Here is a 22,302-nt window from a genome sequence, read left to right as displayed (position 1 = left end):
TGGGATGCTATCAGAAAATATGTATTGCTAAGAAGCAGTTGCAATTTCTGTTTTGGTTTTCTTGTCCTAATGGCAGAGGGTGTCAAAATTAGTTTTCCAGAATATTCAGATTGACCATTCTCACTACCAAAGACTGGAAACTTCCTTATTTATTCTGAAGTTAGTACATTCTGATGCAAGATGTGGTCTCATACTTAATATGGTTGTGCTCTTGTTTTTTTCTGGTAGCTGTATTTTTGAGATTCCTTGATTTACGTTAAAAGTACAAACTCATGTTGAAATGAGAAGTATTGGGATAAAATTGGTCATTTTATATTTCTATATAACAATCCTCAAAATTAAAAATATTTAGGATATATAAAATGAATTCACTTTGTAAGTTTCTAAGTCACTTACATGTTTGATAGGAAAATGACTGGTTGAAAGTTTGAGAACAAGTGTTAGATTTACTTTTAACCAACATTACCTTTGGCAAGTCACCTTAATTTTAAGCTTATTTCTCCCTATTTAGTGGGGTAGTTTACAGAATACTTTTTGTTTATTCAGTTGGTAATTTGAAGAATTTAAAGTGATAATTCTAGAGACATAAATATTTTTTGTTCTTTAAATTTTTTTTTTTTAAATTTTTACCGAGGGGGCACAAGACAGATATTTTTAATAATTAAACATATGGGCCGGGCATGGTGGCTCACGCCTGTAATTCCAGCACTTTGGGAGGCTGAGGCGGCTGGATCACCTGAGGTCAGGAGTTCAAGAGCAGTCTGACCAACTTGGTGAAACCCTGTCTCTACTAAAAATATTTAAAAAAATTAGCTGGGCATAGTGGCAGGCGCCTGTAATCCCAGCAACTCGGGAGGCTGAGGCAGAAGAATCGCTTGAACCCTGGAGGCAGAGGTTGCAGTGAGCAGAGATCGCGCCGCTTGTACTCCAGCCTGGGCGATACAGTGAGACTCTGTCTCAAAACAAAAAAACAAAACAACAAAAAAAACCATATGGCTGTTTTATGGACTTTTTTTTTTTTTTTTTTTTTTTTTGAGAAATCTGTCTTTTCCAGCCGGGTGTGGCGGCTCACGGCTGTAATCCCAGCACTTTTGGGAGGCGGGCGGTTCACCTGAGGTTGAGAGTTCAAGACCAGCCTGACCAACATGGAGAAACCCCGTCTCTACTAAAAATACAAAAAAATTAGCTGGGCATGGTGGCCTATGCTTGTAATACCAGCTACTCAGGAGGTTGAGGCAGGAGAATCGCTTGAACCCGGGAGGCGGAGGTTGCAGTGAGCAGAGATCGCGCCATTGCACTCCAGCCTGGGCAACAAGAGCAAAACTCCGTCTCAAAATAAATAAATAAATAAATCTGTCTTTTCCCTGTAGTATAATTAATTAGGTTTTATCCAGAAGAATTTGAACTCTATTTCCTAGGTAAATTGATGATAAAATTTCTTTTGGTTACAGCATATTTGTCGTGCTGCCTTTGGATTAGCAACATAAATATTCACTGATCTTGTTGGGGGAAAGGTCTTCCTATAATTCCACGAAGTGATAGTTTAATTCAAAATTTGCATTTGTAGGCCGTGTGTGGTGGCTCAGGCCTGTAATCTCAGCACTTTGGGAGTCCAAGGCAGGCAGATCACCTGAGGTCGAGAGTTTGAGACCAGCCTGGCCCAACATGGTGAAACCCCCTCTCTACTAAAAATACAAAATTAGCCAGGTGTGGTGGCGCATGCCTGTAATCCCAGCTATTCTGGAGGCCAAGGCAGGAGAATCACTTGAACCCGGGAGGTGGAGGTTGCAGTGAGCCAAGATCACGCCATCGCACCCCAGCCTGGGCGACAGGAGTGAAACTCTGTCTCAAAAACAAAACAAAACAAAAAAATTGCATTTGTAAAAATTTGGAGTTACTTGAGGAAGAAAAAACAATATTCCTGGAGAGTTTAGTTATGGATATTTATTTAATAAATGTTCTACATTTTGTTTACAATATGGTAAGCAATCAGAGATCCTAGATGCTGGTTATTTAATATTGATATATTTCATTTAAAAATTTTTACTTTAACTGAAAATTGGCTGAAACTTTTTACTTTGGCTGAAACTATGCAAAAAAGTTGGAGTAACATGGATATTTTTGAAAAATTGATGGTCATGTATTATGTGGGTTAATTTTGTATTTAATCAAAAGTCAAGTTTTTTTTTTTTTAGGTGGTTCTATGTGGACACATCCTAATTTGATATCTCATGAGGACTATTGTGGAAAAGAGCACAAATTAAACAGTGTAAATTGCACATGCTCAATGTATAACTTGTTAGCATTTTGTTTTACCAATACTTGTGTGTCATCTACCAGTGAAGAAAGGAAACTCATACGCTTTTGTGTAATTTATAAGCAAAAATATCCCATTTGAAAGAGAAGGTAAAGAGAATAACTCATTTTATGACTTTCTCAGACTTTGGCTAAAACCAGAACTTTCTCTCCTTTAAAGAAAGTAATCCAAGACCTTTTCCAACAGTTCCTTCTAGGATGACAAGAGCTTGCTTGGTGTGGTTGCCTAGGGCCCCTGTTAAAATTAACCCCTTCAAGGAGGGGAACCAGTGGTCATCTCCTCTGGGAGGCTGCTTAAAGTTTGGGTTGAGTAAATACACAGTTACCATGTTATTCAAAACTTACTATACTCCAGTCTGAGTGACAAGAATGAGAACCTGTCTCAAAGAAAAAACAAAAAACAAAATTCAGTATTTATGCATAAGATATATCTTTAAAATTCTTGCTCTGAGATACTCAGAAACTGACCACTGGTTAAGGCAATGAAAAAATATACAGGCATTTTTCTAGACAGGATATGAATAGTGAAAAACACTTTTAGCAGTTACTACACATAGGACTCTTTCAATGCTTCAGGGTGGGTTTCCCAACTCAAAATAGGAAGAATAATCATTTCTGAATAGATGGCAGGACTTGTTAAAGATTAACAATTGAGGGGAATTGGGGAGCTCTGGAAAGCCTTGAGTAGTATAAGTCAACAATGCAAGTGGTGATTTTAAGATTTTTTTCAAAAAACTTAAATATTTTATAACCATGGCTTTTTATTAGGAATTATAACTTCAATAATTCTTTTGCTGACTTTTAGTATTTATCATTTCAGAACCACTCACGAATTCTTGTTTGGTGCTCTTGCTGAACTGGTTGATAATGCAAGGTATGTAGTCTTCAGGCATACAATCTGTGCTTGAAGTGGAAACACTTTAGGTAGCTGTGACCTTTGCTCTCTGAAGACTTGAGAGGAAGACATTTCCGTAGAATGTAGACATTCTGTAACTCCTAGGAAGACTCTTACTAAAAATAATATTTTTAATAGCACATTAGTTGATAACTTCCACTTTCTTACCTAAATTCACTAATCGTTCTTTGTGTTCTAGCCTAAAAATAGTGAATTATTACCTCCAAAACCACTTCCCTTGTGTATTAGAGCAAGATAATTGTAGTAAAATGCAGAGAATTAAGATAGACACTTAGGAATCATATTAATGGGACAGGCAGGCTCTGATTTAATTTGTGCTACCAGGATAGTACACCATCTAATGTCTTTAAAACTATGCCAAAGTTCTGTGTCTTCTCAAATTGTATATTTGTCAGATAACTAAATGATCACAGTGTCTTTCATTGTTAGCAGCTGTGCTTGGAAGGAATCATTGGTCAGCACGGTGTTATACTGAGTTCTTAGTGACAGAAACATATAAATGTTACTGTGTAAGACTGAATAGAAGTTTGGGTTCTGATATAAATCCAAGTCCATATCAAGATTCTGTTTATAATTAGGAAAATATTGTCTCAGTCTTATTCCTGAATGCAAACATAAAATTCAGACACATCATTTACTGACTAGGTTTTGATGACTAATGAAGGAAGAAGAGGATGAAAATTGACAGCGGAAGTACTTTCAAACAGATCTCCAGTTAATGTGCTCGCTGATAATTTCCTCTTTACCTCTGTGTATACAATAAACTTATTCTAGTTACTTTTGTTATTGTTATTAGCTGGACTGCTAATGGAAGTGTGCTAGTTGTTTAACCAGAAAACTCCCGTTTTGTTTCAATCCTGGTTGACTCATCATTTTTCCATTCAATTAAAAAATGTTGTAGGTTAATGGAACTATGTTTGAATTTGCCACTTGTTAATTTAGTGAGACCATGATGTGCGGTGGCAGGCTGCTTTTTTGTGTATCATATGGTAAAATAGAGATTCTTAGGAGTATGTATTCCTACTTGTGTATACATTTTGCCAGTATCTCTCATATTTGAAAATGTTTTAGATATTTGAGAATAGGTATATGTAGAGCTGTGTGGATTTTTTGCATGTAAAACCAATGAAACCGTTTCATTTTCTTTGCCTGCAGTTGGCAGAATTGGACTAAATTACTTCTGAGCCTTTATGGAAGTCTTCATTGATAACTGAATCTGTATGATTTCAGCCAATAGTTGGAGTCTAATGGGGCAGGGGTATCCCAACTTCCTTTCAGGGTTAGGGAGGTTAAGATTATGGGCTCAGGAATCAGTCTGCTGACTGCAATGTGTATACCACGAGAAGTGATTTTTCACAGGTTTTGTAGGAGATTATTGTTTTCCTTTTTTCTTAAAATCTTGACGAGAAGAAAAAATGGACAAGTTATTGGAACATCTTTTTATGATTGCAATCAAATGAGTGAGAAAAACATATTTGAATCATTTCTTAGGGTATAAAGGGAAATATTCTTGCTTACCCTATAGATGTTTTTACCACAAAATCAGGATTAAAAAAAAATATCCAGGCCCCATGTCATGTGATTATCTTCAATAATTTGGGGCTTCAGAAATGTTTTACAGACATATAAAGAAAATTGTGTTGTCAAGTATAAAAGTAAAAAAAATTCTAAATGTCTATAGAATTTCTGTATGGCTTCCTGAAAACAGACTCAAAATACTCTGCATTCTACTCAAATCACTATGCATTTTGATGGTTGATATTTCATATTAATTCACATGATTCTTTTCTTTTGACTTTGCAGAGATGCTGATGCCACCAGAATAGATATTTATGCAGGTAAGTCAGGCTTTAGTCCTTCTAATGTCTAGTTCATCTTAATGCATTTATTACTGCGCCTAAGAAGAATTGAGTGGGAAATAACTGGATTCGGGAGCCTGGGAAGATGGCATGATTATTCCAGGTCATAGGTAGAAAAGGGGCAGCCGTAGTCAGGTATGGTCAGCTCTGGTCAGGCATAGAAACCAAGAATATTGGTTTCAAGAAACTAACACAAGGTATCCAAATCTATGTAAATAGCTACCAGTAGAGTTATGGAAGTGATGGAGTGGAACAGTAGAGAGTGAAATGACCAAGTTATTTTACTGGTAGGAGTTAATAGGTGAACGAGGTTTGTGGTACCTGCAGCCAAGGAGAGATCTTGTTGGAGGCCACTTTGTTTTGAACTCTTGGTGAGCACTAGTCTCAACTTGGAGAATTGCTGGTATCAGTTGCAGAAAATAGCAGTAACTGGATTGGCTCTGAGGTTTGCTGAGTTGTTCTCAGAGGTGTCAGGAAGGAAGGCTGCTTGGCTTGGAATTTACACCTGTCAACATCCTATTTCATTTTGCTTATTTGGCTCTGCTGTTTTGTAGTAAGATCTTCTCCTTTTCCTAGAGTGAGTGCAACAGTCATTGGCCTTTTAATTAATTAACTAATTAATTTTAATAGTTTGCTTTCTGCCTGGTATTGGCACCTTTTTTAGTCATTTGAATACTAAAAATTTGAAAGCAGAATGGAGGAAGACAGCTTTTTTTTTTTTTGAGACGGAGTCTTACCCTGTCGCCCAGGCTGGAGTGCAGTGGCACGATCTTGCCTCACTCCAACCTCCATCTCCCAGGTTCAAGCAATTCTGCCTCAGACTCCCAAGTAGCTGGGATTACAGGCGCCCACCACCACGGCCGGCTAATTTTTTGTATTTTTAGTAGTGATGGGGTTTCACCATGTCGGCCAGGCTGGTCTCAAACTCCTGACCTCAGGTGATCTGCCTGCCTTGGCCTCCCAAAGTGCTGGGATTACAGGCGTGAGCCACCACACCTGGCCGGAAGACAGCTTTTAAATACAATTCGACTAGTGTGATGTGTTTTTTTCTGACAGACTTTTCTGAAATCCTCTGAAATGTGTGAGGTGATATTTTGAGTAGCATGGACTAGGTTCTGAGAAGTCTATATGTTTATATGGGAATGAAATAACCCCTCTTCATGGACCCTTTTGATGAATGGGAACAAGCACACAACTAAGTAGTAATTCTCAGAACCACTAATGTCGTATAATTATGAAGAATCTGCCCCAGATTTGATGAATTTCTCATGTCTGCTATACTTTGGAGCAAAGAAAATCCTCAGAGCAGCTAAAAGTCAGCTGTACTGCTTCAATTCTGAAAGCCTTTTGTTCAAAAGGCTCTGCCAAAGTGGTAAAAATAAGGCTTCTTTTCTTTCTAGAAGAAAGTAACAGGAAATAGGGGCACACAGGAAAAGAATGTTAGAAGATGATTACTAAATGCTCAGGCCAGGGCTGGGCGTGGTGGCTCATGCCTGTAATCCCAGCACTTTGGGAAGCCGAGGCGGGCGGACCACCTGAGGTCGGGAGTTTGAGACCAGCCTGACCAACATGGAGAAACCCTATCTCTACTAAAAATACAAAATTAGCCCGGCGTGGTGGTGCATGCCTATAATCCCAGCTACTCGGGAGGCTGAGGCAGGAGAATCGCTTAAACCCGGGAGGTGGAAGTTGCCATGAGCCAAGATCGCACCATTGCGCTCCAGCCTGGGCAACAAGAGCGAAGCTCCATCTCAAAAAAAAAAAAAAAATGCTCAGGCCAGATGGAGGTGCCTTTCCAAGCCAAAGCATGTATCTTACAATCTGAGTGTGCTTTCTCAGGAGTGGTAACTGCTACCGCTGGAAAAATAGGGCTTATTTAATCAATGCACAGATGCTAAAGCAGAGAATGGGCCTCTTCTCCAAGTGATGTTGAAGGTACAAATCGTAACGGTCAAGTCTACTTGGAAGACATTTTTTAAAAAAGATCATCTCTGCTCTCTCCTACTACATTTGGTGGGTAAATTTCAGCAAGGAAATTTAGTTCCTGACACTCAGAATGAAGTTGGATTTCAATTTAAATGAAAAAGGACCCAGTGTGTCTTTATTCTGTGCTCAGTACAACTCCTGTTATGCTTTGGGAAATGTCCAGAGAGGATGAGATGGGGGTCTTTGCTTTAAGAAGTTAGTCTTTAATTGGAGAGACAATTAGTGCACTACAGATAATTAGAGAACAGGAACTAGATCTTGAGGGAACAGTCAAGACAGTTGAGGATTAAATGGTGTGATAGAAGCACTAAGCACCATAGCATTTTGGAAAAAGACTTGATTTACTTCAAGTACCAGGAGATTGGGATTCTTGGCTAAGAGATCTTTAACCCTACACTTCTCTACCACAAGGCCTTATTAACACATTCAACAGGAGAAATCAGTCAGTGGAATCTTTTTTTTTTTTTAACTCAGGCTGGAATGCAGTGTGCTATCTAGGCTCACTGGAACCTCCACCTCTCGGGCTCAAGTGATCCTCCTACCTCAGCCTCCCGAGCAGCTGGGACTACAGGCACACACCACCATGCCCAGTTAATTTTTGTATATATATTTTTTCACCATGTTGCCCAGGCTGGTCTCAAACTCCTGAGCTCAAGTAATCCGACTGCCTCGGCCCCTCAAAGTGCTGGGCTTACAGGCTGAGCCGATGAGCATGGCCAGTAATAATCTTAATACTGTAAAGTTCTTGTTGTTAGTTCATGGGGGAAAGTATTTTCTTATCTCCACTTCTGAAACTAGATTGATAACTGGACTTGGAAATCTTCCCAAACATCAGATGTAGTTTGAAGTCACCACAAAGTCACATTTAAAGACCATTTTTAAACCTAAAAAGGGCAAAAAAGGAGCCAGCCTCTCAAAGTGTAGAGGTGTTCATTTACCGAAAGCACATTATTATTAGTTGGATTATTATTATAGACCATAATATGCCTGTCATAAGCAGATTGTTTTTGTTGACTTTCTTGACCTTCTGGGGTAGGTAGTGCCACCTCCTTGGAAGAAAGATCCTTTTTGTGATGCCAGGGCAATGATTAACACATGGAAATTGGAGCAAATGAAACTGCAATTAATACTGCTCAAACAGATTGCAGAGTATGATGAAGAACTTGGATGTCATTTTATTGCAGCCTCTCCTAGGGACACCATTATTTTATCACCTTTGACTTTTGGATGTATAGCTCCATTTGACATCTCTTGTCTTTTCCTGCTTTCTTTCTTTATTCTTCCCAGTGGGAGTTAGATGAGGAATGTCTGGCTTGGAGAAGCCTGACTTGGCCATTTTGGGAGATGTGCGGACTTTCAGATTGGCTCTGACAGTCTTACAGAGCTGTTCCCAGGATATGAAGCACAGCTGCAAAGCAGGCAGTTCGGATTTGCCTTCTCCGTCTTACTTTCAAGATGTGTGATGGGAGGCAGGGAACATACAACCCCCAGCTGCTTAGACTCTTCTTCATCCAGAATTCCCCCTCCTTTATCTTTGGAGGCTTCAGATATCACTCAGTTGACTGATTAAATATCAGGTGATAGGAATCTATCTCTATGGTGGAATATATGAGGAGATAGTTTTGAGCAAAGACTTCTTCAAGTTCTTGCTTGCTCTAGTATAGTGCTTCTCAAAAGGTGGTCCACCCACGGATGTTGTCAATATCATCTTGGAACTTGTTAGAAATGCGAATGCCCCACCTCAGACCTACCCAGACTATCCAGGGGGAGCCCAGAATCTATTTTCACAAGCTCTTTGGATAATTCTTACCCATACTACATTTTGCTCTAGCCAATACTTTTCTAAGCTTCCTTCAGCTTAAACCCTCCTGTCCTTTACTTCCTAGCTTATCTGCTGCAGGCAGTAGAATCCATTAGATGTAAGCTCCATGAAGACAGTGATCCCATCTGTACTGTTCACTGCTCTTGTCCTCATCGTAACCAGGCACAGAAGAGCTGATCACTAAGTAGTCATTAAATAAACAAGTGATTGGCCTAAGCGTTAGAACAAGGTGAAGAGACTATACTGTCTGTTTACAAAGTTGAAGAAGTCAATGCTGTCTTAGTCTTTCTTGGCCCTGAGGCAGTATTGCATGTGACCATGGACCTAGACACTACTAGCCATTTATAGGCTGTCAGTTACTATGTAGCCAGGAGGATCCCCCCAGTGTCATCTCTTACCCTTTCAACTACAGAAAAAGCTTTGAAATGAAGTCCTTGAGCCAGAAAAGGATACCAGCCCCACTGTTAAGTGATAATTGTGTGCTAAAGCAGCCTGAGAGTTCTGTCCTAACACAAGGGCCTAGAAAGTAACTTCTTAGGCAGTGTCCAAAGAATGCCAGTAGTCCTTGGGGACTTTTCAGAGGTGCTTGGCTTGAATCAATTTTTAGATCCCAAAGCAGAGTCTTCATGCACACTTTGCGGCTGTAGTGTACAGCAAATGGCTCTTGGCTGAGTTTAGAATGCTGCTTTTACCATTCTCTGTACCTGACCCAGTTTGAGTCTGCATATGACACCTGGCTTCCTCCAGATGGAAATTTTGAAGCCTTTTTGGACTTTTATTGTACATATTCTTGATTGCCACATCTCATTTGGATTCCCCAGACTCTGATTAGAGGCACTGCCACCAGGAGAAATTTTATCTAACCAATAGTACTTCCAGGAAGATCCTCACCTTTGTACTTTCAAGAAGCACTTGTAATTAATGTTCAGCTTCCTGAACACTGAGTGGTACTTGAAAATCTCTGTGGTCTGTAGCCTTACTGAAGCTACTCTGGAGGCTGAGGCAGCAGAATTGCTTGAACCTGGGAGGCAGAGGTTGCAGTGAGCCGAGATCGCGCTGTTGCACTCCAGCCTGGGCAACAGAGTGAGACTCCATCTTAAAAAAAAAAAATAGCATTTTAATTTATATTAATAAGTCTATTTAACAGAGGGCAATCCCCACTCACTTGAATTTTTAGCCCGAAGAAAGGACAAAGAGCATTTAAAACAGATTTCTCAGCTTAGATAGTTGCACAAAATTGGTTAACTGAAGTTTGGGGGAGATTTAAAAATCATCAGGGACCAGGCTCCAGAGCAGCCTTGGGCTTGCCCTTGTAGTACCTTACACAGACCTCTTTCCTCTTAGAAATGCTACCTTTATCCCTGTGCCAGTCAGTAGACTGAATAGCATCTATATGGGAAGTTGGCTTGCTTGACTTGTGTGGGTCTCCTCACTATACCTCTGCCTTACATCCTTCTCTTCTTCCTGTCTACCAACTTCCTTGATTCCAAGGCTGGTTTCTCTTTTGCTCACCTAGTCCTCATCATTGGGTCAAAAGGCACCTTGGAAGCTAGTATAGCCTGTTTCCATATTCGGGAATCGCTTCTCCATTGACCATGACATGCTTGGACCCAGACCGCTTTCAGTTAACCACTTGCTGCTGCAGAAGACAACTGCTGAGAGAAGAGGTTCTTTTCACTGGAATGGCAGCCATAGTTTATTGTGTTCCTTTTCTGTTGGCCAGGAAACCCCACCACAGCTGCTGTGCATCTTATTGTCAAAGGACCATTCCTTCTTCCCATCAGGCAGGTCCAGCTAGGAATGAGGCACCTCCACATTGTACCACGTGCCTTCTCACTATTGGGTTGGGGAGCCCTTTCAAGGACCATAGCTAGCAGGCGATATGACAGTAAATGCAGATAGCCCAGAATGCCAGTCAGCCTGGGGATGGTCACGTATAGACACAGTACTTCATCTTTTAGATAGCAGCTTCCACTGCTGTGCCCATACCATGTCTGGTTTCATCACTTTGAAGGCCACCCCAGACTTAATTCACAAAGGAGGCATCCTGTTGAGTTTGAGCAGTATTGATAAAGTACGGTGTGTGGTAGTTGGAGTACTTTAGTGCTTGGGGTCTATGGCATAGGGCAGAAGTGATAGTAATCCAGGTGGAGCGAGCAGAAGGATAGGATGATTGAGATATGTGTGAGGTATGTGCATATTCAGTGGTGGTGGGTATGATTAGATGCTGGACCAGATATTCCTGCCTTCATAGGTTCTCCTAAGCTTTGTCATGATCTAGAAAACATTGGAGAACCTTGGATGGGAATTTGCAACCTCAAGGACCCTGAAGTTTAATTCACACCAGCGTAGAAAGTTTAGGCTTGACCTGACCTTTTTGGACCAAGCTTCACATTGATCTGCCTTCTGATCATAGGCATGTTGCTACCCTCTGGTGGGTAACGGCCTAGTAATGGCAGCTGCTTCTTTTATAGAAAGACGAGAGGACCTTCGAGGAGGATTTATGCTTTGCTTTTTGGATGATGGAGCAGGAATGGATCCAAGTAAGTGATGAGATTATTGTTTTGTGGGGTGGGGGGTGTGGGGGTGCGACGTAACCATTTTTACAAAATACTTATTGTGTGAACTTGTTTTTCTGTTGCCTCCAATGTTATGTCTAGAAGATCCACCTGGGGAGTAAGAAGTCTTTTGCAACATCTCAGGCTTAATTCTACTAATGTATTTGCCAGGTCTTGTCCTAACATGGGAGATAGGATCTGAAAGGCAGTCTTAAGTCAATCAGATTACCTGTCTCTTGGCGTTGTATTTATCAGCTTGCACAACATTCTCGAGCTGGACCTACAGAGGCCTCCGCTAGCTGTCTTACCACATTCTGGGAATAGAACATAGGTCACAGTGATGGAGGTACCAAGAGGCCAGGCAGAGCTGTGCCTCCATGTGCTTCATGGTGGTGAATTTCCTTGGAGAGAGGTTTTCAGCAGATACACACCCCTGCTTGGATTTAACAAGGCTCAGACCTTTGACTTTGAGGACCCTAGGAAAGAAATGCAAACTTTTCACTTCCTCTTGTGTCTGCCCTTTCAGGTGATGCTGCCAGTGTGATCCAGTTTGGGAAGTCGGCCAAGCGAACACCTGAGTCTACTCAGATTGGGCAGTACGGGAATGGGTTAAAATCGTAGGTATATTAGAAGCTTGTCACAGGGCTCAAACAAAATCCAGTAATGCTGTTCTGCTTCTCTTGGATGAAAATTTTCCTTCTCCTTGTCCCTCTATTGACTATAATTCTGGAACTGGAAGAAATCAGAAAGTGGTGGTTTTTGGAGTAGCTTACCAGCTGTTCCCAGCTGAGTTTACTCCACAGATTGAAAAGTATGAACATCCAAAAACAGGGCAGGAGAGGCTGTACGTTTCTCTTGGCACAGTGCTCTAGAACTGCACCTCTCCTGTTGAAAATTCTTATTTTTACCCTGTAGTCAAGGATGTGAGTGATTCTCCTGTGGTGTTGGGATGTATCTGAGATGATGAAGGGGTCGCCTTACTGTGCAGCAGTGTTCCCTGAGCACCTGCTGCATGTCATGCTTTGTGCCAGGCACTGGGAATCCAGGGTAAGGAAGAGAGATGTGAGCCCTCCATCCCAGAGGATGCTGAATGTACTGCAAGGCCCTTATAGCAGGGACCTACCTAATGTCTTCAAATCCCATGGGACTTTTTCTTAGCCTTGGTTCCCACTTGGTTAGTGTTTGGAATGTGTTGTTCTGGTTTTGAGTGAAGCCCCAAGAGAAAGGTTTCTATTTCTGAAATGCTCACTTCCAGCTGTACATACCTTTGGATGGAATAAGATTTAGTGGAATTGGAGTTTGTGCAAATGGAATTGTGAGTCATGTTTCCAGTCTTGTCGTGGAAACGTGTTGTTTTGTTTGAGGGAGGGTGGTGGTTTGATCAGTCAGCAGCATCAGTTGGGCCTTGTGTGCAGTGTGCTTTGGGTATATGGAGAAGAAAGAGAGTACTTCCGAAGAAATCAGGACCTGGTATCCGGACTTTGTGATTTGTGTTTCAGGGCAGGAACCGAATGGTAATAACAGACACTTACCATGTGCCAGTCACACGAATGATCTCATTTAATCCTCATGATAGCCCTGTGAGGTTGTAGGTACTATTATTCTCATTTTTATATGAAGAAATTGAGGTTTATAAGGGTGACGTTACTTTCCCAAAGGCATTAAAAATGCCTATGTGTAGAGTGCTAGGGTAGGAACCAGGTCTTTCTGACTGCAAAATGGAGCTGCTGTGCATTTCACTTAAATGACAAGCTAAGGTTCAAATCTCACTTCAGCTATTACATCTTTAAGCCTTAGCTTCCTCCTTTGTAAATTGAGATGATAATGCATACCAAGTAGGTTAGGGATTACATGCTATCATTGCTGTGAGAGCCTGGTTTCTGCCTTTATTTCTCCTCCTTTGATGTTTCCATGGCAGATTGCTGGCCTGATTCAGTGGATCTGGGTAGGGGCTAGGAATCTGTTTTTCACAGATGAAATGAATCACCTGTAATCATATAATTCTGATGCAGGTTATCTAAATCCCCCAAAACTGAGGTCTCCTGGAATCAGGGGAAGCCCTGACTTTTCATCTAGATTGTAGATCAGCCTCCTCCTACCTGGTTTTGTCAGTTCTGTGGCCTCAGGCAAGCCATTTCAACTCTCTGAATGTCTGTTTCTTAATGGCCTCAGGCAAGCTATTTCACCTCCCTGAATGTCTGTTTCTTACTCTAGAAAATGGGGTTCTAATCTCTGACTTTGTTCTTTACAGAGTGAGGTTCAGAAGCAAATGAAATGTGACTCTGAAAATGGTTAGCAGACTGGGAAGGAAAGCGTATAGAAGTTGAGAGTGTTATTATTAGCATATTTCAGTGGAAGACTTTTGTGAAGGTCCCATTGAGATGGAGCCATCTAGTGTTCAGAGTAGACAGTAACGTCATCTTGAAACCAATTCAGAAGTTGAATAAGTTTCAGGAGAAGGTGATTTGTGGGGAGAATAGGGCTGAGAAGCAAGGAAGCCAGTAGGGAAGTGATATTTGGGGCTTTTGCTATTCAGAGGCTAAAGTCAGAATCAAAGACAGAAGGAAGATGCACAAAGTGAGAGTTTTTGCCAAATTAGGGCAAGGGCATGCTTTGACAGAAGGCAAGATAACGTGCCTTACTTGCTCCCCATACGCTTTAGGGAAGGAGGAGGTGGTGGTGTGTGAAATTGTCAGGGCAAGGAGCATTGCCAGCACTTTGCGTACTGGAGGAGGAAAACAAGGACTTGGCAGCCCCCAGGGTATCTTTGAATAGTGTCCTGGGAGTTTTCCTGAGTGTTTGGGGAAATGGGGCATGACATTCATTTGTGTGCTTGGCATGCCAGTCTGGTTTGTATTGGTACACAGAAGAGAGTAATGAGGCTTTCCACCTCCATCATCTCCCTGGGGTGTTATAAAGACTAATGAGATAATAGCCATAAAGCTCCAGAAGCTGCTGGAAGAAAGGAGCTGAACAGCCCCATTGTTCAGAGGGCAGTCCCCCTGCTGGTGCTTCATGCTTCTGCCCTGCTCTGCATTGCCTGGAAAGGCCTGTCCCTGCCTGCTTCTTAGCCTGCTTAACGTGGCCAAACAGAGGAAGGAAGCAGTTGAATCCATTCAGACTTTTGCCTTTTGGAAGTCAGCCTCAAGGCACAGTTCCAAAAGCAGGGAGCTGCCTGTGTCACAATGAGCTTGAGGTGGCAAAACACTTCTGGGACAGGAGATGGCTCCAGTTATTGGACATAAGCTAATTACAGGCATCCTTGAATCCTGTGGTCAAGAATTATATTTTATTAGCCCCTCTGTATTACTGCGCCTTGGGTTCATACTGGTGTTTTTTCGGGCTTGTGAGTATAGGCACTGGGCTTTTCACTTGACAGTGCTGCTGCCGTTTCGTGAATGGAGGGGAGTTTGTGTTAGCTGAGGAAGGACACGGTGGGAACTGGGTGTGGTCAGCATGGAAGATGACGTGTCGAGGGTACCAGCTACTAAAGTCTGATGGTGGTGCAGTCAGAGGGCACAGCACCTGTCATGTGGCTGGGATGAACCAAGAGCTCAAAGACAGCAGGGTTACTCTTTAGCGTTGTGGGGGGAGTGAGACTAACCTGGGGCTGGTGGTCTGCCATGAGCCCGCCCTAGAAGGGTGGTGAGAGAACTCTGTATGGTGTGGTTGAGAACGTTGTAAGTAAAGACTAAGGAGTTACAGGCCTGTGGAAAAGCAGAGGAAGGAGTGTTGGGGGATGGAGAGGGAACAAGGGTTGTGGAACTCAGCACACAGTCCTGGGACCTGGGGAGGCCTTTAGGAGAGCCCTCCAACAGCACTTTCAATCATGTCTAGAGTGGATTGATTTCTTTTGCAGATGAGCTTTTGACTCCCTGGGAGAATAACATATTTCTGTTTCCTTTTCAGGGGCTCAATGCGCATTGGGAAGGATTTTATACTCTTCACCAAGAAAGAAGACACTATGACCTGCCTCTTCCTGTCTCGCACCTTTCATGAGGAAGAAGGCATTGATGAAGTAGGTCCCATTCTCGTGGTCTGAATCACCAGTCTCCATTTCCTGAGTCTGCCCAGGCAGTTTTCATACGTTGTTTGCAATGCTAGACTCTTTGGGGTTGCAGGATTGGAACACATTCCCCCTAATTGTTACGCAGTTAGCTGGCTGGATGAATTGGTTGAGGGGGTTAAGGTAGATAACTTTAATGTGAGAGGAAGCAAAATCTCAGAGCACTTCAAAGAACAACTGTTTCCGAGAATGAGACTGTCAAGTGGCAGGAATTAAGAGTTGGATTTGCAGCTCCTCTAGATCTGCCACTTGAATTCCATCCTGGGGAGGAGTGTTACCATGGAGCATTGTTTTATCAGGGGGAGTATTTTGGGCTTCCCTGATCATGGTGTCTTTCCTATTTGGTGGTGATTTTGTGAAATGTGCTATGAGCTCATTTTCCTTTTGAGGAAATGTGTTAACTCTATGTCAGAAACTATGACTCAGATACCTACAGAGAGCCTGGGCAGGTAGTAAAGCAGGTGAGTGTATGGAAAACAGGAAAAGAGAGCTGATGCTCTGGGTCTCACCTTGGGAGTGGCTGCTACACAGCCCCAGTGATTATTGCTATGCTGGAAGGAAGGACTAATGAATCCAGAATATTCTGAGTTTAAATCATTTTAGTAATTGACTGTGTAAGCTAAACACACATTTGGCCGATTCTCCTTGTGGCTCAGATATCTGCAGAGCTGTTTCTGGTGAGGTCTATGCCCCCTCATTGTGGGGGATCAGGGCAGCTCTGTGGACTACCCAGCCTCAGACTGGACTCTTATCTCCTTTCCTATGTAAGACATAGAGGCCAGGGCTTGAAAGAAGGGGGCTAAGAGGTTCTGTAGAAAGAAATCCACGTCTTCCACAGAAGCAGGTAATTGAATTCAGATTTACAATTTAATTCATCTGTGTTGATAAGCTGTGATTAAATTTGTTCTGGTTCTGTTTAGATCTGAGCCTTAATCATAGCAAACTTGTTCAGGTAGGAAGTGGTAGGCCTTCCATCATTACATAGCAAGCCAGTGGGTTTGTTTGCCTTTTTGGTGTGGTATGTGAGTTCATTCTGCATACTTGAGTGAGAGAAGCGTGGCAGCTGGAAAGAGCAGGCTTCTAGGAGAAGTAGGATAGGAAAATATAGCCTGGGTTGGGGTTTTCAGGAATGTTTCCTGATACAGGACTGAGGATGGTGACAGGAGGGTATAGAAGTCAGTAGAAGCAGTCTGCTTAAGGCCCTGAGGGCTGTGGGAGGGAACTTGGCTGCAGGGCCACCTGGAGAAAGGTGGTGGCCTTTGGAGATCAGAGAGGGCCAGGTTAGGCTTGACCTCGGGGCCTTGATGAATGTGTGGGGCTTTATTAAGCAAGGATGTGCCAGTATCAGATTCTTTTAAGAAGGTCCATGTAGCGATTGTGTGGTGATTGGGTTGGAAAGGTTAGGGTGAGTGTTGGAGTGTTCCAGTTGAGAGGCCCAGGCTCTGTAGCTTGGCGGTACTCGCCCAAGGGAGGTGAGAGAAATATATGGAGTTTCCATCTCCTTAGGATGTGGGACCCACAGATTTGGTGATTGATTGATTAGTAGAAAGCGAAAGCGAAGCAGGGGAGTCATGGATGACTCATAGGTTCTGCTGTGGCAGTTGGGGAGTGGGGTCTCTGGAGTTGGGAAGAATGAAGAGGGGAAGTATGGAGGGGAAGAGTGTAAGTTTCTTCTGGACATGCAAAGTGAAGTCTGGGTCTGGCGTTTGGGGGAAGTCTGGGGGCTTCAGGATTCTTGGTAGCAAATAAGGTCACCTAATGGAGAGAATAGAGTGAGAAGAGGATCTGGGACCTAGAGCATGCCAATATCTAAAGGTCGGGGAGAGGAGAAGGGGGCCAAAGGGACAAAGGGGTAGCCAGAAAGGTAGGAAGAAAACTGGGCAAGTGTACCATTGAAACTAAAGGAGAAGTGTTCCTGAGGGGAGGGATGGGGTACCCATGGGAGTGAACGCCAATGTTTAAAGTGATGCCATTGTCACCTGGGACGGCTGTGAAGAATGGGAGGCGTAGTGAGGTACAGGTTTATAGAACACAAATGGAACTCAGTTCCCGTGGTGGAGAGGCTAGGTTGAGATTTTTTCCTTACTTGGTGCTAGAAGGTCGCTATTTTGGATTGTACTCTAGTGCAAACTCAGCCAAGATTTCAAAATAAGATCATTTTCAGCTGAGGAGGAATGTGTCCAGACCAGCCCTTGGGTTGAATACTTGCAGCACAAAGCTTCGAAACCAGCAAAATGGGCTGGGCCCGGTGGCTCACGCCTGTAATCCCAGCACTTTGGGAGGCTGAGGCAGGCAGATCATGTGGTCTAGACCAGCCTGACCAATATGGCAAAACTCCATCTCTACTAAAAATACAAAAATTAGCTGGGCATGGCAGTGTACGCCTAGTCCCAGCTACTTGAGAGGCTGAGGCAGGAGAATCACTTGAACCCAGGAGGCGGAGGTTGCAGTGAGCTGAGATCGTGCCATTGGTGGAGGTTGCAGTGAGCTGAGATCACGCCATTGCACTCCAGCCTGGGCGACAAGAGCAAGACTCCGTCTCAAAAAAAAAAAAAAAAAAAAAAAAAAAACCCAGCAAAATGTCTCAGAACACTTAACAGTTTATCACCCCAGCACTTGTTAAGATTACAGAGTCCCTTTTTCCTAAGGGTTTGAAGCCCTGAGGTGCTTAGTCTGGCCTGCCCTGCAGAGGAAATCCTTCAGGCAGCCATCTGCAGAGCTCTGTAAGGGCTGCGGCCTCGTAACCACGGAGGGAGGAGCCTCTGGGGAAGTGGCATATGAGGTTGGGTTTTTGAAGAAAGAGTAGGATTTTTTAAAACATCACTTAGACATTATTTAAATTAAATTCCACATAAATGGAAGAGTGTATTGAAATATTTGTGCAGTTCAGAGGACAATTTTAAAGCCAACACCTGCATTGCCACCATCACAGACTGATGTTAGAAGTGTGCTGTGTGCCCTCATCAGTCATATTTCTTGTTGTGTCCCTGAAGGAACTGCCTTCAGGTAACTTTTGTGATAATGATTTCCTTCTTTTTCACTATAGTTTGTCACCCTTATATGCATTCTTAAATAATAGTTTAGTTTTGCCTATTTGTGAATTTTTTAGAAATGGACTCTTACTATAGGTATTTTTTGTATCTTATTTCATATAACACTGTGTTTATGTTGTTCATCCATGTTGATGCTAGTAGCGGTTAGTTCATTTGTATCACTACATAGTATTCCATTGTATAGTTTAATTTGGCCACTCTAGAATGGATATTTGCGTAATTTTTATTTATTTATTTTTAAGATGGAGTCTTGCTCTGTTGCCCAGGCTGGAGTGCAGTGGCGCGATCTCAGCTCACTGCAACCTCCACCTCCCAGGTTCAAGCAATTCTCCTGTCTCAGCCTCCCGAGTAGCTGGGGCTACAGGCGCATGCTGCCACGCCCGGCTAATTTTTTGTATTTTAGTAGAGACGGGGATTCACCGTGTTGCCCAGACTGGTCTCGAACTCCTGAGCTCAGGCAGTCCATCCACCTCGGCCTCCCAAAGTGCTGGGATTACAGGCATGAGCCACTGCACCAGGCCTGGGTTATTTTTGTACATGTTTACTGGTACATCTGTACAAAAGTTTCTCCTAGGGTATGTACCTAGGAGTGGAATTGCTGAGTTTTAGGTTATGTTATGTGTATTTACTGATTCACTAGATAATTGCAAATATATTTTCCCTAGTGGTAAGAGTAGAATTTTTACCAAATTAGGAAAATGACCAGGGACGTCCCAAGCAGGGAACTTCTCATGCAGAGACCCTAAGCACATAAACCAACATCTCCTGAAGGAAGTAGTCTTGTGTGGCCGAGTCTTCGGAAGAGGCAGAAGCCCTGAAGCTCACAGAGGCTCTGGTGCCAGGCTGTGGAGCTTGGGCCTCACCTACAGGGCAGTGTGGAGCTACTGTGGGGAGGGACAAGAGAGATGCACATTTGGGAGGAAGGCTGTTCTGGGGCTTCCCTTAAAGTGCCTGCTCATGTTTACTCCACAGGTGATAGTCCCACTGCCCACCTGGAATGCTCGGACCCGGGAACCTGTCACAGACAATGTAGAGAAATTTGCCATTGAGACAGAACTCATCTATAAGTACTCTCCCTTCCGCACTGAGGAGGAAGTGATGACCCAATTTATGAAGATTCCTGGGGACAGCGGTAGGCTTTGAGCCTATAGGCCCTAGAATCTGGGAGCTCCAGAATCACAAGTAGTGTGGGGGTGGGCCAGGGGATCTGTCAGGACAAAAGATTTCTGTTTCTCAGGAACATTGGTGATCATCTTCAATCTCAAACTCATGGATAATGGAGAGCCAGAACTAGACATAATCTCAAATCCAAGAGATATCCAGATGGCAGAGACGACCCCAGAGGGCACGTGAGTGTGGCTGGGAAGGGAGGGAGGCCCTGGAACTGGCGTTTGTGCTCTCAGGAGGTGGCTTCAGGGAAAGAGGGGAGAGCACATTCATTGCCCAGTGTTCTGTGGTAGGGTAGTATGTAGGGCCAGGTCAGTTGCCTGTGGGGTACCTGTGCTGAGGACGTGAGAGGGGTGGGATGTGGTGCTCACACTAAGGGAGCACCAGTTCAGGGCAGCAGGAGAAGTCAGTACCTAACATGGAAAGGTGGAGAGCCTGCAGAGAGGATGTTGTGCCCTTGGTCAGGCCTGTTGTGGAGCAGGTGACAGCATTTCTCTGTTTTTGCCTTCTCCAGGAAGCCAGAGCGGCGCTCGTTCCGTGCCTATGCCGCTGTGCTCTATATTGATCCCCGGATGAGGATCTTCCTCCATGGGCACAAGGTGCAGACCAAGAGGCTCTCCTGCTGCCTGTACAAGCCCAGGTACGGGCCAGTGCACCTTGGCCTGCTGTCTCCCATGGGTCGAGGATGTGGCCGCGTTTCTCTGGGGCATTGTTAGAGGGATGCTGTATAAGAGGCTCTGGCAGTGCTGACTACGTTTGGGGCTTTAAGTTGCCTGTGATTGGTCACAGGGTCAGTTCTGGGTCCTAGGGGAGGGACAGATCAGCTGTGGAGGTGGCTGGTTAAGCTCATTGAGTGTGTGCGCCTCTGTGACAGGGAGGGTGCCCTGCCTGGCTCAGTGAGCTGTCTGAGTCTCTTGGCTTTAGGGCCAAGGGGCCTTTAGACGCTATATAGGAAAGCAGTGGGCTTGGCTTACTCCTGAGGTTTGTTTCTGCTGTGGGATGAATGACACCCCTGGTGAATGGTGAGGTTGCTTATCAAAGACAGCAGGAGGCTAAGGGCAAGTGGAATAAGGAATTGCATCTTTTTGCTGAATTGAGCTTGGATTTGTCTCATCGCGAGGGGCCAGGACAGCACAGCTTGGGAGGAGGCAGGAAGGCAGGGTGCTTCCTGTGCTTGGGTATGCCACCTGCCCCACTGCTGCGTGGGCCATCAGCTTGCTTTTTCTACTGATCAGGATGTACAAGTACACGTCAAGCCGTTTCAAGACCCGTGCGGAGCAGGAGGTGAAGAAAGCAGAGCACGTAGCAAGGATTGGTAATGCCATTTTGGGTGCAGGAGTTGGGGGAGGGTGTGCATCTGGGGTATGCTGCTTGTGGGCAAAGTGGGGTTCCAGGAAAAGGCTGAATCCACAACTCAGGGACAAGGCTGGTCTCCTGAAGCATAGTTCAATTCCTTTGCAGCCCCTTTCACTACATGCCAACTCCCTCAGCATTTCTTCTTTCTACACTCCACTTTCTCTTCTTCTGCCATTTATAGGGCCTAAAAGTGTCAACTCTTTGGCTTATCTCAACTGAAGAATCCCACTCAGTTCTCTGGTGCAAATACTTGTGAAATTGCTTTTCCTGACTTCAGGGCAGACATCTCAAGGGCTCTCTCGCTGTTCAGGGCTTCTCAGCTGCTTGTTGGAGAGTGATTGGCTGAAGACTTCTTTAGCGTCCAGCTCAAGCTGGGCGTTTAACTGGTTGCCTTAGGTGTTTTTTTTTTTTTTTTTTTTTTGAACCTGTTCTGGTTCATTTGTAAAGTTTCCTTGGGGCCTCCATGATAGGTTTGAATGGCAGATTTTCCTTCTGCAACTGACTGCCGTCCAGGCACAGAGGCTGCCCTCACATTGCTCACCAGCCATAGCTCCCCCAACTCTTCTTTTCCTTGGTGGTGTACACACTTCGTGTCCAGTACTGTGGATCCAGGAGGGATGACCAAGAGTTTTGAACCTTTGCATTCCTTACCATGTTCTCTTCTGGGTTTCAGCTGAAGAGAAGGCGCGGGAGGCAGAGAGCAAAGCTCGGACATTAGAAGTACGCCTAGGTGGAGACCTCACGCGGGACTCCAGGGTAAGGTCCCAGCCCAGGCGGCTGTTCTCCAGCGTTTCTGGCTTAGGAGCCCATGTCCCATGAGCCTGGTCAAGTAAAACACAGCTTTTGAGTTTGTCCCCAGTGAGGGCTGTTTTCTGTAGAAAGAAGTCAATTTCCAGGTGTGGTTTTACATCTTTGAGATAAATTGAGAAGTTTTAGATGTAATGTTTCAATATTCCCTGCTGTGGCCTAGAGTGCCTCCTCCCCTCACCTGATGTCAATGTGTGCAGGTGATGTTGCGACAGGTCCAGAACACAGCCATCACTCTGCGCAGAGAAGCTGATGTCAAGAAGAGGATCAAGGAGGCCAAGCAGCGGTGAGTGCCAGGCCTGTCCTTGGATCTTTTAAACTGACGTAGCTTTTGTACTGATTATTGACAGGTTGCTATTCTGTCACCAAGACTGCTTTGTTTTAATGCCAAATGCT

General features: G+C 43.8%; 1 protein-coding gene across 3 annotated transcripts in view; it reads left to right on the top strand.

The window, feature by feature from the left end:
• The window catches only part of MORC2 (MORC family CW-type zinc finger 2), a 43,003-nt gene that overhangs the window by 7,822 nt on the left and 12,879 nt on the right, over positions 1–22,302 (top strand). For all 3 annotated transcript variants that reach the window (XM_024239665.3, XM_024239664.3, XM_024239666.3), the window contains exons 2-12: positions 3,137–3,190; positions 5,036–5,070; positions 11,374–11,442; positions 11,984–12,074; positions 15,367–15,475; positions 19,549–19,708; positions 19,814–19,925; positions 20,258–20,383; positions 20,979–21,058; positions 21,773–21,855; positions 22,107–22,192. In XM_024239665.3, coding sequence (XP_024095433.2) covers positions 3,137–3,190; positions 5,036–5,070; positions 11,374–11,442; positions 11,984–12,074; positions 15,367–15,475; positions 19,549–19,708; positions 19,814–19,925; positions 20,258–20,383; positions 20,979–21,058; positions 21,773–21,855; positions 22,107–22,192 — 1,005 coding nt within the window. The remainder of the gene's footprint in view (positions 1–3,136; positions 3,191–5,035; positions 5,071–11,373; positions 11,443–11,983; positions 12,075–15,366; positions 15,476–19,548; positions 19,709–19,813; positions 19,926–20,257; positions 20,384–20,978; positions 21,059–21,772; positions 21,856–22,106; positions 22,193–22,302) is intronic.

The sequence above is a fragment of the Pongo abelii genome, chromosome 23 (assembly GCF_028885655.2).
Source record: "Pongo abelii isolate AG06213 chromosome 23, NHGRI_mPonAbe1-v2.0_pri, whole genome shotgun sequence".
Classification (NCBI taxonomy): domain Eukaryota; kingdom Metazoa; phylum Chordata; class Mammalia; order Primates; family Hominidae; genus Pongo; species Pongo abelii.
Note: the sequence above shows the minus strand (reverse complement) of the source record. Positions and strands in the feature narration are given on the sequence as shown.